At 36.2% G+C, this 16,696-nt stretch overlaps 2 protein-coding genes across 2 annotated transcripts; both read right to left on the bottom strand.

The window, feature by feature from the left end:
- Positions 1-22: 22 nt before the first annotated feature.
- On the bottom strand, positions 23-6,248 carry LOC103940177 (protein downstream neighbor of Son). The gene is made up of 15 exons (XM_009350261.3): positions 6,043-6,248; positions 5,716-5,867; positions 5,143-5,210; positions 4,953-5,070; positions 4,740-4,828; positions 4,501-4,651; positions 4,239-4,423; positions 3,318-3,532; positions 3,134-3,232; positions 2,595-2,716; positions 2,049-2,150; positions 1,486-1,595; positions 1,290-1,377; positions 756-949; positions 23-452 (listed from the first exon to the last, which is right to left on the bottom strand). Exons 2-15 carry the CDS (start codon positions 5,812-5,814, stop codon positions 224-226), a joined length of 1,869 nt encoding a protein of 622 aa, XP_009348536.2. The 5' UTR covers positions 5,815-5,867; positions 6,043-6,248; the 3' UTR covers positions 23-223.
- A 9,443-nt stretch (positions 6,249-15,691) lies between these two features.
- Positions 15,692-16,478, bottom strand: LOC125473477 (protein MKS1-like). Its single transcript, XM_048576337.1, has one exon. It carries the CDS (start codon positions 16,257-16,259, stop codon positions 15,852-15,854), a length of 408 nt encoding a protein of 135 aa, XP_048432294.1. The 5' UTR covers positions 16,260-16,478; the 3' UTR covers positions 15,692-15,851.
- Between the last annotated feature and the right edge of the window lie 218 nt (positions 16,479-16,696).

Below are 16,696 nucleotides of genomic sequence, written 5' to 3'. Positions count from 1 at the left end.
GAAAAGCTGGACAAATTTCACATGGAGAATAACTAGTAAAACATTCAAATAGTAGGCAGATTTCTCATGAGTTTTGTCAATAAAACCATTCAGTATCAAACTGGTAAAGCAAATTTCACAAGGCGGTTCAAGAATAGATCATGTACCAAATTAAAGTACAGAGAATTAGTTGAATCAAAGAATGATATCAACCATCGTTATGGCGAAATATACGATTGTATTTCTATTCAGCTTCTAAGGTAGGAGAAAGGGAAGCTGAATAAGAACCATTTGAGAACTTCAAAGTTTTCAAGAAACCCAAACGCAACTGAGGCATAACAATGGCTCCGGGAATACCAAAAGCAGAGGTGCTTTTTTGTAAGTCTTCAGCTGCCGCATCAGGACGATCAGATTTCTCAGGAACTGCTTCTACAGCAACATTCAACCCGATTGATGAAGGTTCGTTCATAAAGCTGGAAGTAGGTCAAGTCAAATAAAAGGACGTGTTAAGATCTATATTGGAATAGTTTGACAATGGCAACTGAATGCAGACTAGTGTAGTGCAGACAGTAACCAAACTCCAGATGGAAGATACGTTCAATGCAGCATAGCATCCAAAGGTTATAGCTAAAGTCATCATTTAACTCGGCCTTAAATTGTGAGTATTCATCTACTTACGGAACTTGGTACACTAAATCATATAGATCAACCTAACAAATTTTGAGCATTAATGCACAAAAGGTTCATATGAAACTTGAATCATGTAAATTGATTACCTCGCCTCGAAGCTTCTCTCTTCAGAGCCCAGAAGGGCAAGTAGGCTGCAAATAATCCATGGTGGAAGATATGGATCCTTAATTTCAACACTAGAGCAGAGACCAGCGGATAAGCCTTGCATGGATCCATCTTTTGCGGTGGTTTTCTTAGGAGCAACAATATGGTCTGCTCTTTTCAATTCCGTGCATTTAATCTAAAAAAAAGGGTAGAATAAAAGGTTCTGTTAGCATATTTCTTCGAACATTGCAGCATAATGAAGGCAAGTAGGCACATTCAACACAAATGGGAGGTGGGGTTTGGGCGTGGGTTAGGGAAAATGGGTAAACGGGTCATTATCTCTAGTACGCTCTAAATCATGACTTCACTCTAATACATTATAATAGCATTGGCAAGCATGAAGCTCCAACCAAATGCACATACTCAAACAGACATAGAATTCATGTTTTTGGCAACAAGACATGCTCTGTAATCTAGGTAGTCCCTGGCATAAAAATTAAAGACATTAAAGAACTACAAACATTTTTCACACCCACCTCTGGAGAAGAAATGGCAGCACTCTGAAACGGCACAGGTGAATATAATATAGGGACATCCATTACCATTAAAGCAGTCAACAACGATCTGAACATGAAACCAGAAGCAAGATAGAGTGAGATGATGATAAGAATCCAAAATACATATTTAATCAGTTTAACCAGATGACATGGAATTGAAAATTAAGTAACATACCTATAATTTAACAAAATATCAAACACTCCATGTACATTTTTATTGCCACTGAAAACTAGCAATGATTCCGGGTTATTATCTATATCAGAAGAGGAACTCAAGCGCCGAGTCTGCAACAATTTTAAATGGAGGTACATATAAGTCAAGCAGAAAAGTGATCTATGAAACTTGTAAACCAAGGCCTGAAAATGGCATGAGTAGACAACCAAAAACACATGACGAATGCGAATGGTTGGACATGCAAGACATCCTTCCAACAATATCTTTTAAAGAATAAGGATAATAATAATAATAGTTGGAATGATACAAACAAGTATAAGACTGAGATACTTTTCTTTCCTTTTTCTCTTAAACTACCCAAAGTTTTAACTATCAAATGGTGAATCAAAACAGAAACTGCTGCCCAGTATAGCCAGATCAGTAGAACAATGTAGCACCAACTCTTATCCGCAATCAAATCCCAAAAGGCAGGCAAGGGTATTCCATGACCCTTTCCATGCCTACAACCAGATAAGCAAAACTAGAACAAACTGCAAATAAGGGGAAGAACAACAGATATTAACCTGGCCGAAATTCTGCTTCTCCATCTCTGAGAGCTCAACAAGAACATCAGGAGTGACTTGCTCTACTTTCGAACGGCAAAGAGGCATAGTGAAAGAAACATCCTAATGGCAATATTGTCCAGAGAAAAAAAGTCAGAAATGATAGACAAAAAGGGCAGTACAGGGTCCATTCTGAGTTAAAAACACACTACACAGACAAGGCTTAACTTTCAGAAATTATGCCATGGTCCATAATTGTGTGTGAAAAAGCAATACTGAACCAAGAGCAAAAGCTTGCAGCTCAAGTGTTAAATACATTTTCAAAGACTTTGTATGAGGAAAAGGTAAAATTGGAACCCTATTAACTTATTTAGTTCAATGATTTTTGACTTGCATCTACTAAGTGAAAATCTAAATGCAAGAGAAAAACATTCAAATGAAAAATGACATAAGATTATATCTAGACAAGATTTCTGTCTGTAAATGCAGTAAGCATTACATTAGAAGTAAAAACTGCACAAACAAAAAAAAAAAAAAAAATTGAGAAATACTATGAGTGAAACTTACATGCTCTCTTAACAATGATCGTATGGCTCTTGTTGATTGGGAGATATAAGCATTGCTGATGCGTTTCGAGCCCACCGAGACATTACAAGCCGTGAACATTACCACAAAATATGGGGTACACACTAGAAGAATTGTACATGAAAACAGCAATAAGTGTGGAGTCCATATGAAAAAAAAAAAAAAAAAAAGGGGGAATCTAATTGGTTCAAAGATATTGGAATGGAGTATAAGACTCCGGAAAGGGAAGCTTATGCCTTCTTGATATGAATGGCAAGCTGAAATTTAAAATAATAACAATAATAATAAAACAAAAATAAAATTGTTTTCCGTTTGATTATTATGATTAAAAGTACAAGTCTCATCATGCAAACACTACCATAACACAGGGAGAAATCAACTTTTGTAGATTGAATAAGGCATAATACATTTGTATCCCCACTCCAAGCATAATCAATGATAGTAATTCATTCTAAAGTAGTACGTATATAGTCAAAACACAAGCGAAGGTGACTTGAAAAAACATCATGTAAAGGCCTCACCATAAAAGATATCACAGGTACCATTACGAAGCATGTAGTATAGACTCTGAAATGAGTCATCCCATGCTACCTGTCGTTTTCTCAAGAAATCTGTTTCCACTGCAAAAGGGAAAACTATTGATGAGAACATTTCAGGAAAATATACATTGGGAATGACAGTATACTAAAAGCTTATTTAGCGCACCTCCCTCAGCTGTTGATGATGTCAAAACTTGTATGAGAGAAGGCGGTAAGGTAGATTGAGGGTAAACCCAGGAATATAATTGTTCTGAAATAATGACTTTGGAATTCAATGTGAGCCCTGAGCCACGGCTCATATTTTGATCCTGATAACAATCGGATTGGAACTTGAGATTGGGCATACTAGTGTAGGCACCGCACGCTATTGCCCTATGAATCCTAAAATGTGAAAACAACATAACCAACCACAGAATTAGCAGGGTATGCTGATGAGTTTAAACTCTAAAGAAAAGTGATAAGGGCAGTTTCCTCATGTTTGCACTACCTTTTTTTTTATCATTTATTTACTAATGAAAATTCATGTATGGCTTGAAACCATGCGATACTTGCATCTGGGCAATTCTTCTAATATAATATTTGTATATGAACAATCCATAAGCATAATTTGATGGTTTGACTAAGACATCAGCAGTGGCCAATGCATTATCTGCTAAAATTTCTTTTCCCATCACTTCTCAAACTGTCTTCAAGTATGTTGAAGTCAAAGTCACGTAATTGCACCCTATCTTCAATGTTATTAAAGTGAAATTAGACTGAATATACCTAATTAGGTTGAAAACTTATAAACATGATCATGACAAAACAAGTTAACATATGCTACAGGTCATCTTAGTTAAGTGTCTTATGCACACGCACCTAAAGAATTTAACTAAGCATTGGGAGAGAATAACAAATCATAAGGAATGAAAAAGTAGCACCCGTCCTGTCTTAAGTACTCGTAACTAAACAAACTGTCTTTTTAATAAACACATTTTACTTAAAAGAATACAAAACTGTGGACAAGTAATCAACCAAGGAGATACAAACTCAAGACTAACTAACAGAAATGAAAACTAAACAGATAGTATGGCAGCTGACCATTTACCATTTCACTGGGGAAGAGGACACCACCCGCATACTAGTTTTCAAAGTAAAATCCAGAGGAACCTTTCCACCAGGCAAGCAAAAGTCGCCTAAACAAGTTGATGTAGGATCACCACTTCTTTCAGAAATATAAGCAGGTAAGCCAATTGTAGATTCCTGGGCATCTATTCCTTTTAATGCTTTATCCTGTTAAAATTAGCACAAAAAAGTTAATAACAGATTATTTGACTATGTAGATAAAAAGGAAAGGCTACTAAGTATACCACATCGACAGCTGCAAAGCCCGACAATCTGTCACCGCCTGATGAAAGCTCAGTAACACTACAGAAAGTAGCTTGACTACACTTTTCAATAGTTCGATAAACTTTTGACGTGCCTTCTTTGGTATGTTCAGCAGAAGCTACATTTTGGGAACTTCCCGGAAAAGAAAGATGGAATTGATAAGAAAATAAGAATGAGCCTGTTTTTCATAAACTAGATAACAATGGGCTAAAAGGCATACCCAGAAAGTTGTTGTTTCCTCTTCGAAGCCAAATTAGAGAGCAAAGAAAGATTCTTCACACTGCTAAGTTTCTCCATTGAAATACTTTCCTGAACACAATAATAGGGTATTTTTGCACTTTACCAACCGCATTTAAAATTGAGTAGTAAAATAAGAGGGAAACAGGATTTCAAGAAAGATAAATGGAACATCTTTTTAAGATTATGAGCAAACCTTAGCATTAAGTATCTTGAACCTAGATTTTTTTGCAGGGTATACTTCATCCATACGAATGTCAATGTATCGAGGATTCCTTGACAGTTCTTGTTTCTTTAGCCCATTTTCTGCTTCACTAGTGTTGCAGAAAGAAAACAAGTCAGTGACTTTCAACAAAAAAACCTAGAAAGAAGTAAGAAAATCTTACTTTGTAGAACCAAGCAAGGGAGCAGGAGATTCATCGCTTATCTCCACAGCATTCATCCGCTGCTCTCCCTGTCAGGCATGCATTATAAATAAGAACCTTCTTAACTTATATAGCCTGTAAAATTATAAGCCAAGCTTTTGAAAACCACTTCAATTAAAATTTGTCTATAAGCACTTGGTTATACATCAGTGTTGCTTTGTAAAAAGTAGATGTAGCACCATACAATAATTAGACATAGCACTAGGCCTTAAAAACTGTACTGCAGCCTACGCATAACCCAGTGTGCCAGTGCCAATCCCACTTAACGTGGGGACCTGGTAGTCGTGATCCTCTTGAACTGTTTTGACATTGATTAGAATTTGTTTACAAACAAAATAACAGAATATAAGAAGATGGACGATACAATGGCGGGTTCTCTATGTATCCAACCAAAAATCGAAAGAACACAAGTACAATGGCAATGATAAGATTTATAATCAGGCAACCAACATAAATCTCCGCAATTTCCAAAAGGATTAATAATAAGAAGACCAGAGTCCGTAGAGAAACAAAACCATGACTTCAGCAACTTACTCTCAGTTGAGATGGTGTCTTTCTCTTGACTGTTGCCGTCCCACCACCAATCTTCAGAGATGCAGGAGGTAGAGAACCGGGTGGAGCAACCATCGCCATACGTCAGCCTCAAACACTATTAACAGCAGGTCTTTTACATACAGTTCGAGTTCCTATATACGATTCAATAACCATGAGTAAAATAAAACCCTTCAATTTCCCAGCTAGCTAACCCTCAATTTCTTCACAACACGAATTACAAAACGAGTAAAATTACCCAAAAAATAATTTAATTGCGTCAAAATCTTGGAAATTTGTAATCTGAAGATTTGTAGAAGAATGTCTAACCTCAGCGAAGGAGATCTTTCCAGGGCAAAGGCATTGGCTGGCGGCCGACGAAATCTCAGTGCGGCGTAGCGACAGACGAGATTAATCAATCCCGTTGGTTTCGATCGATTTGCCACCAAAAATTGAATTCCGGAGACTAGGGCAAACCGAAGAGGTAGCGAGTGGAGAGAGAGAATGTGGTGGGAAAATGCGGTAAAGTTAAAGAGATTTGAGAATTTTGTTTGAACAATCTGTAGTTTCCCTCCTGTTACTGACGCCGTCAAATCTGACGTTAGTGTCCGTTTATCTGTCTCACGCTGTCTCAGCTCCCAAACCAATGAACTGTTTTCCCGGAAATATTTGGGAATTTGAAACTTGAAAGTCTCTTCTCTCTAGTCTTTTTTTTTTATGGTTTTTCTCTTCCAACGATAGATATAGCTTTTTGATTTTTATTAATGACCACAATACTCTAAAAAAACGAATAATAATTTAGAGATTATACTATTTAGGCCCTCTCCAACTGAAATTGCTAAATATACTCCCGTCTAAAATTATTATAGTCTTACAAAATATTAATTTTAAATGATTGTCAGATCATACTCATATATCATATTCAACCGAATGGGCTAAACATAGCCCCCTCAATAATTTATTAGTTTTAAGTTTATGCTTTAAATTTATTAGTTAATTTAATTAAACTACCCTTGAATGTTTTCAAATCTAAGTTAAATTTGAATCAGTTTTTGCAACTGAGGAACTAGGCCCCAAAAAAAGAGCTAAGAGGGGGGCTACATTTGGCCAGCCTGATGCTCCTTTGGCCAAATAATATTCTATTGAGCTCTATAGAAGTATAGGCCAACATTAGGTTGGAGACGAGTTTTTGCACAAATCAAGTCATTTTTTAGCTTTCAGACCTTTAACCCTTTCCATTGAAGATATGGCCTAAGGACTTCCCATTGCAGACAATATTCTTTTAGGGACCTGTATATTCTCTTAAAATTCATAAATGAATACTCAAAATTAATTGTAGGATGCTCTAAGAAAACACTTTAGGGGGGTTTGTTTGCCCTCACTAAGTGGGACTAGACTAGACTGGACTAGGTGTTAGTGTAGTCTCATGTTTGTTAAAGGAAGGGCTAGCTTTAGTGGGATTAAACCTCACTCACCTCGTCTACGAGGCTCGCTAGATAGTCTTAACGAGACCCCCCGAATACCATCAGATTGGTAAGACCTTTCTTTTCTCTTGCATTGTCTTGCTCGACTCCTCACCCTACTCGACAACCTCACCGGACCATCCCAGGACCACTATCGAGTCCTTGTAAATCACGGCTTCCTCTACCATTTTCTTTTCTTAGTTGCTCCACGCGTCGTCTCTCCCTGCTTCGCCGCTCTCATATACTTCTTCCTCGCTTCCACAACCATCTTCAAAACCAGATCGCGTAGTTGTTCCCACTGCCTTACACATAAAAAAACCCAAAACATCTAACCCCAAAATTCGAAACAAAAAAAAAAAAAAATTACAAAATCGTTATGCCTCTGAAACCCAATTGCTCCATCAGCCGCACATCAGTCGTTCCAGCACCTCCAAAATCCAAATCGCGCCATGGGCGCTATTGATTGTATGATTTGTTCATTTTGCTTGGCTATGAAAGGATACACATTTGTCGACGGCAACTGGGATGAGCACTAATACTTTTTGTACTAAGAGGGAGAAAGAGGAAGTGAAGATGTGAGAGAAAGTGAAAAGGAGGAGGTGTGTCTCTACAAAGTTGTGAGAGAGAGAGAGAGAGGAAAGGGGTTTCAGGAAGGGTATCAGTTATCTCCCAGAAGGCAATGGCAGAAGCACAACTAAAAAAAATGTAATGGCAAAAGATATTTTTACAATATAATTGTTATTTTGTTATTTTTATAATTTGAAAGTGAATTAAAAATAATAAAAAAATATTATGGGTCTTAAAAATATTTTAGTCTGTAGTTTAGTCTGAAACTGCACCAAACACTTCACTGTTTTATCCTGTTTAGTCCAAGCTAAGCCAGTTTAGCTTAGTCCCTGAAACTAGTCTAGTCCGAAATAGTCTATCTCACAGGACATAAGAAAACACCTTAGAGTCTATATACGAGGCATAAAAATAAAAAAAATAAAAAAAGTAAAAAAAAAAATACACTTTTAAGAGTCTATAAAAGCCAATAACGGTCTATCCTCTTTAGAGTTTTTTTGCATATTGTTTAGTGGAATACACACGGATATAGAAGCTCCATTACTATTCGACCTTATACATTTTTTTATGATAGGACCTTAGGGGTTTAGACATAAGAAAACAATTTGTGAACCGGGTAGAAAACAATTTATGATAGGACTTTAGGGGTTTATATTATCAAAATTAACAACGTTCTCTTAGACAACCACGATGCCTCAAATCTAATTAGTAATTTGCATTATTGCAACTTATGTTTCTTGAAACCAATCCATATGCCGAGTGACCTTCATCAGGAACCTACACATTTATCTCAATGTTCCTATCCCATTGACTTTAAACCAATCATTTTCTCAATTAAACAAATATAGTGTACAAGTCTTTATCGTTTAAGACAAAAATAACATTTCGACAAAGAAAAAAAGACAAATATAACATATGGGACAGGTCTCATCTTAGCAGAAGAAAATCATAAACTAAAAGGTTAAATCTGTTGTAGAATTAGTGGATGAATGAATGCCCACACAAAGTAATGAAGACTTGGAAATAGTGGTTGTGTGATACTTTTAAATTGTAATCTTTTTGTTTGGTTGGTTGTCACATGAGTTGCTTTATAAATAGAGCACTCTATGTGTTATCAAATACACACTGCAAAAGAAAGAACTAAAGAAACAATATTAGTATCTCTCCCTTCCTCTCTTTATCTGCCATCCTTTTGTGTTATAACTACTAAAGTTACAGTGTGATATTTTACACCCGCTTTGCTCATGTCCCTAGCAAAGGTTATCTCTCTAACATTTGCCTATTTATAACACGTTATCAGCACGACTCTCTAACCTTAACTAGTTCCCATCTCCCTTCACCGAAAAAAAAAATGCTTCCTCCAAGGATTTTCCTGTTCTTCTTCCTCCTCTGCCTCACCTGCATGATGTACCCTCGCAAAGAACTGCTAGCACCATGCCTGGTTCTCATTCTCAATTTAACAATTACTTATATCTTTGATTTCTTGTTTGGTGTAGCTCCTAATTACTAACTCAGTGTTTATTTATGTTAATTTTACTGCAATCAAAGATGGTGCGGTACAATCGCCTACCTTGAACTACAAATTTAATTTCACTACAATCAAAGATGGTGGGGTACAATCGCCCATCTTGAGCTACAGATTTAATTTTATTGCAATTTTAGGTGGTGCAGTATAATCACCCACCCTGCTCTACATATTTAAATTTTCCTACTATTTGAGTGGTGCGGAATAATCGTCCATCCTATGCTTGTTTCAATGAGAATGGTACGGTATAATCGCCCTCCTCATTAATCATGTAAATCTCGAGCCTGAAGTTTCAAGTGCTTATCATTTTGGCATGATGATCAAAATAAAAAAATTGTAAGAACCAAAAGTTCTAACACTATATTCCTCCAAGAATGCATATTATTGCAAGTTCTTACACATCTCATTTTTCTTTCAGAAAAGAAAATGGCGAACTTGGCAAAACTTGATTTTGTTGCCCTGGATATTACTGGGAAGAACTACCTTACCTGGGTAATGGATACCAAGATCCATCTGGAGGCATAGAATCTTAGAGAAACCATTAAGGAAGAAAACAGTGCATCCTCTCAAGATTGGGTGAAGGCCATGATTTTTATCCATCACCACATTGATGAAGGACTAAAGAACGAGTACCTAACGGTTGAAGATCCATTAACTTTCTGGAAGGCATTGAGAAACATATACAATCACCAGAAAACGGTGATTCTTCCAATGGCTCATTATGAATGGGCTCACCTAAGGATCCAGGATTTCAAGTCAGTGGCTGAGTACAATTCTGCGATATTCAAAATTAGCTCCCAAATAAAGCTCTGTGGGGAAACAATCACTGAAGAAGATAAGCTAGAAAAGACTTTCAACATCTTTCATGCCTCCAACGTGCTCCTGCAGTAGCAGTATATAGAGTTAGGCTTCATTGAATACAACCAGCTGATATATGTGCTCTTGGTAGCTGAACAAAACAATGATCTCCTGATGAAAAATCATCAGTCTCGACCTACTGGATCTGCACCATTCCCAGAAGTGAATGCTGCTTCCTTCGAGGTGAACGCCACATCCTCTGGTGGTAATAATCATAAACGAGGAAGTGGCCACAAGCGATGCCGGTGGAACGGGAAAGGCAAGAATCATGGTGTCTAGTTTCACAACCAGATTCTAAGGCATAATTCAAGCCCAAACTTCAAAAATGTAAATTGCCACAAGGGCAAAGCTCATATGAACAATGCTTCTAGAAACTCTGAATGAGTCTGCTATAGATATGGTGGTAATAGGCACTGGGTACATACCTGTCGTACCCCGAAACATCTAGTGGATCTACATCAAGCCTCCCTCAAGGAAAAGGGTGTCAAGACCAATTTCCTCGACTAGGCTAGACCAATGTATACTTGATCCAGTGTTCAACTTATCATGACAGTTGAACACAAACCACCTAGATGCCTCAGACTTCATTGTGGAAAGAGGGAATGAATTGTCTCGGTCCGATTGAATCATTTATGTTTGATGTACTTTTATTATTCTGAACTTGTAGTTTAAAACTCATATTTCAATTCAATAAATGTGGCATTTCAATTTCCTATTCTCAAAACAAGAGAAATGGTGGAGATATTTGTCTTGCATATAGTGCAATCACACATACAATACTTCGAGATCGAAAGTATTTCTCAAGCTTGATGCTTACTAAAATAAAGGTAACAACAATATCAGGTCAATCAGATATAATTGAATGCTTATGAAAGCCCAAATCATGTTACCAAATGGAACAATATTGTCCATACAACATGCATTGTACGCTACTTAATCTACTCGAAATTTGTTGAGTTTCAAAGACATACATTTAAATGGATACCACATTGAAACGAAAAGTGCAAAAAATGTGGAGTGTCTATGCATTACCTCCAATGATACCCAGAAGTGTATATTGGAGAAGTTGCGTGGTTAGTCGAGTGGATTGTATTATACATACATAAAGACAATTGAATCACATACTATCATGAACCAGAAGTTCATTGATTTAAAAGTTTACATGCTTTGGCATGACCGTCTGGGTCACCCAAGATCCACCATGATTCGTAGGATCATTACTAACTCTAATGGACATCCATTATTGAGCAGACATATTGTTATCTCAAATGATAACCCTTGCACGGCTTGTTCTCAAGGGAAGTTGGTAATTAGACCATCACAACAAAAGGTTGATGCTGAATCCCCATCATTTTTACAAAGAATTCAAGGGGATATTTATTGGCCTATTCAACTATCTTGTGGAACATTTTGATATTTTATGGTTTTGGTTGATGCATATATCCGATAGTCACATGTTTGTCTCTTGTCTACTCGAAATGTAGTTTTTGCGAGACTTCTTACTCAGATAATTAAGTTGCGAGCACAGTTCCCAGATAATCTCATTAAGTCAATCCAACTTAATAACATTAGTGAATTTACGTCTCAAACCTTTGATGATTACTGAATGATATTGGGCATTGATGTTGAACACCATGTTCCTCATGTCCATACTTAAAATGGTCTAGCAAAAGCATTTATCAGGCAGCTTCAATTACTAGCTTTCACTCTGCTCATGAAAACAAAATTGCCAGTTTCTGCATAGGGACATGTCATCTTACATGTTGCATCATTAGTTCGATTGAGACCTATAGTTAACCATCAATACTTCTCAATACAACTCGTGTTTGGGTATCAGCTAAACATTTCACATTTACAAGTTTTTGGTTATGTTGTTTATGTGCCTATTGCACCACCACAACGCACTAAGATAGGACCTCACTGCAGACTGAGAATTTATATGGGTTTTGATTCACCATCTATCATTAGATATTTGGAACCATTGACAGGTGGTATGTTTACAGCTCGTTTTGCTAATTGTCACTTTGATGAGACAGTCTTCCCGTCATTAAGGGGAGAAAAAACCGTTTCAGAAGAACGGCAATAGCTGATATGGGTTGTACCCACATTGTCTCATTTTGATTCATGTAGCACTCAATGTGAAAATGAAGTGAAAAAGATTGTTCACCTTCAAAGTATTGCTAATAAAATGCCAGATGCATTTAATGATGCTATGAAAGTGACAAAATCATATATACCAGTTGGAAATACACCTACAAGAATTGATGTCCCTGTTTGACAAAATAAAGTGGTAGTGAATAATTCATCTGGTGTATGCCTGAAGCGTGGTAAACCCCCCAGGTTCAAAAGATTCAGCCCCTCGAAAGAGAAAGATGAGGGCACAACTAAATCCAAATGAAATCATTTAGGAAGAGAGAATGAATGACAAATCCATAATTCATGATTCTATACTTTCAGAAAAAGAAAATATCCTTGATGAGACAGAGGTACATGAAAGCAAAGAAATCTCCATAAATTATGCATGTACTAATGAATTGTGGAATCAGAATGAAATAATCATCAACGACATGTTCATATTCATAGTAGCCACTGAAATCATATTAAGTGATGATATTGAGCCCTGTTCTGTTGATGAATGCAAACAGAGACAAGATTGACCTAAGTGGAAAGATGCAATCCAGACATAATTAAATTCCTTGGAAAGGCGAAATGTTTTTGAACCGGTATTCCAAACTTTGCCTGATGTAAACCATGTGGGTTACAAATGGGTATTCACAAGAAAGTGTAATTAGAAAAACAAGATTGCAAGATATAAATCACGACTCGTTGCACAAGGCTTTTCACAAAAACCTGGAATTGATTATGAGGAGACATACTCTCCTGCAATGGACGCAATTATGTTCCATTACTTAATAAGTTTAGTGGTTTTAGAAAAACTTGACATGCGACTAATGAATGCCATCACTGCGTATCTATATGGAGAATTAGATACTGACATATATATAAAGGTCCCAGAAAGATTTAAGTTGCCCGAAACAACTAACAAACCATGAGGTATGCTCTTAATCAAATTAAGGCGATCATTGTATGGGTTGAAACAATCTGGACGAATGTGGTATAATTTTCTCAATGAGTATTTGATCAAAGAAGGATATATTAACAATGTCATTTGCCCTTGTGTGTTCATTAAGAAGTCCAATTCTGGTTTTGCTATAGTGGCAGTATATGTTGATGATATGAACATAGTTGGAACCCCTAAAGAGCTCAATAAAACTGTTGAATATCTGAAAAGTGAATTTGAAATGAAAGACCTTGGAAACACAAAATATTGTCTTGGCTTGTAGATCGAGCATTGTACTAATGAAATTTTGGTCCACCAATCAGCTTACATTGAAAAAATCCTGAAGTGATTTAGCATGGACAAGGCTTATCCCCTCAGCACACCAATGGTCGTTTGTTCTTTGGACATTAAGAAAGATCATTTCCATCCAAAAGAAGATGATGAAATGGTCCTTGGTCCAGAAGTATCATATCTGAGTGCAATATGTGCTTTATTGTATTTAGCACAATGTACTAGACCAAATATAACTTTTTCAATTAACTTGTTAGCAAGGTATAGCTCTGCTCCAACAATTCGTCATTGGAAAAGAATCAAAGATGTTTTGCGATACCTTTGTGGGACAACAGACATGGGTCTTTTCTACTCAAAGAAATCCACAAATGACCAGATCCTTGTTGGATATACAAATGTTGGTTTTCTCTCTGATCCGCAAAAAGCCCCCTCACAAACTGGATATGTGTTCACTAATGGAGATACAACAATCTCATGACGCTCGACAAAGCAAACATTAGTTGCTACATCTTCAAATCACTCAAAAATACTTGCTTTACATGAAGCAAGTCGTAAATGTTCTTGGTTAAGATCAATGATTCATCATATCTGGAATTCATGTGGTCTAACTTCAAAGATAGACACTCCAACTGTCATCCATAAAGATAATGCAGCCTATGTTGCCCAAATGAAGGAAGGATTCATCAAGGGCGATAAGACTAAACACATATCTCCAAGTTTTTTAGTGCACATGAGCTTCAAAAGGCTAAAATTATTGAAGTCAGACAAATCCGTTCCAATGAAAATCTGGTAGACCTATTCACCAAATCTCTACCAAAGTGCATGTTTCAGAAGCTAGTGCAGAGTATCAAATTACGTCGGCTTACCAATCAGCTAAATTTGAAGAATGCGGAATAAGGGGGAGATACATATCAGGGGGAGCATCCATGATACATGCATGTTGTACTCTTTTTCCTTCGACTCGAATTTTTCCCACTAGGTTTTTTCCTATCAAGGTTTTAACAAGGCAACATAAGCATACTTAACACTATATCAACAATCCGGATAAAGTTGTACTCTTTTTCCTTCGCTATGGTTTTTTCCCACTGGGTTTTTCCGAGCAAGGTTTTAACGAGGCAACTGATGTTGATATGTGGGCATCCAAGGGGAGTGTTGTAGAATTAGTGGATGAATGAATGCCCACACAAAGTAATGAAGAGTTGGGAATAGTGGTTGTGTGATACTTTCAAAATGTAATCATTTTTGTTTGGTTGGTTGTCACGGGAGTTATTCTATAAATGGAGCACTGTGTTATCAAATACACATTGCAAAAGAAAGAACTAAAGAAATAATATCAGTATCTCTCTCTCCCTTTCTTTATTTGACATCTTTTTGTGTTATAACTACTAAAGTTATAGTACTCCTATCCCTAGCAAATGTTATCTCTCTAACTTTTGCATATTTATAACAAAATCAAAATTTTAAGTTATTTTCTTTTTTATCAATAACGAATGATTTCATTTCATAACATAGCTAATTATACAACTTGAATGAGAGAGACAAGGAAAGTAACAACAATAGCGAACAAATAACCATACACCTCTTACTGAGATGGTCATTCTTCATCAGAAATGAACCACCACCACCAGAAAAAGCTTGCCGCCTGCTATTCATGTAAATTATTTCAAACAAAAACATGTTGAACCAAATTAAAAATCAAACATCCTGCAAAACTCATACATGAAAAAAATGGATTATATGATATATATATATATAGAGAGGAAGCCTTTAAGGGAAGAGATTCTCATTTTTTTATAAAAATAAGGATTAGTTGTGGGGTTCACACCACATCGAACTTTAACGATCCGAACCGTCTATTTTTCAAGTTCTACCTCATAGATCATCCTTGCAAAATATTAGTCAAATCAGAAATATTTAAGACATCTAATTGGGTTCAAAGAAATGAACGAATACTTTGTTATATAAGAAACAATGAAATTTGATCTTGATAATTAAATAGGCAAATGGTTTCGGATTGAATTGAATTTTTGCAAGGATGATCTATGAATCGAGACTAACAAAATATATGGTTCGGATCATTGAAATTCGATGTGAAATGGGCCCCATACCTAATCCCCATTTTAAAAAAAAATGGAAATCCCTTTGCATAAAGGGCCTATATATATATATATATATATATATATATATATATATATATATATCTCAAAATAACCTTAACTTAATTAATTCTGGCATACAAAGCTAAAAGCTAGACTAATATATGAAACCTATCGTTTGCTTTTCTCGAACTCAAAGTAACCCAGATAACATACTTTTGATGTATAACATATGTACATATTTCTACAGATAAATACACAAAATACATACTGTTATATTGCTAGAAGATTTCAGCAAAGTTGGACGTTGTTGTAGTAGGTATTCCAAAAGGTACACGATCATCGCAGTACTCATCTGCCCTATTATTGTTGGGCTTCCGTGGGCTCTCACTCACGAAACCTTCTTGGCCGATCAAACAAGTAGTGGAAGCAGAAGAACAAGACTGAGAATTAGCAGCAGCCCCAATGTTATTAACCTCGGATTTTCGACAACCTTGATTATTATTATTCCCAGTAAGCCGTTGAACCAAACCCATAAACTCTTCAGGTTGGACATGAATAATCTTGGGAGATATGAGATAGACTATGACTGGCTTCTTCTTCGTCACCTTCTGTGAATTCTTGCTCACCATAAGAGTTGTAGGCCTTGGACCCTGCAACTCCAAATGCCTTTTCAAAGACTTCGTCATCTTATTCAATAGCGAATTTGAATATGATAGCGCTGTGGTAGTGAAAATTATGGAGGTGCAAAACAATATTTATACTTGGTTTCAAGGAAGAATGGGTGCAATCTAATATTTTGTATTTGGTGACTAGTAGCTTTCTTTTGGCTTTGTATCATTGAATTGGTCTGTTTTGAGATAAAATATGTTTGCTGATTCAGTAGAGTTTGCCGGCTGTCGTTCTACATATTTCATAGAAACCAAGAATTATAATAGAGATCAAATTTTTAAATTAAATTTATAAATTAAATGATATATCATCAATATGAAATAAGCACATGAATTGATACTAAATTAATAATCAATTATCAACAATCACATCATTTAATTTACACAATTTGATTTGAAAATTTAATTTCCCTCGTACTACTCTTAATATATTAATTGACATGTGTGAACAAAAA

This window comes from the organism of the source record quoted next, unplaced genomic scaffold, assembly GCF_019419815.1.
Source record: "Pyrus x bretschneideri cultivar Hongxiangsu unplaced genomic scaffold, Pyrus_bretschneideri_v1 Contig9, whole genome shotgun sequence".
Classification (NCBI taxonomy): Eukaryota; Viridiplantae; Streptophyta; class Magnoliopsida; order Rosales; family Rosaceae; genus Pyrus; species Pyrus x bretschneideri.
Note: the sequence above shows the minus strand (reverse complement) of the source record. Positions and strands in the feature narration are given on the sequence as shown.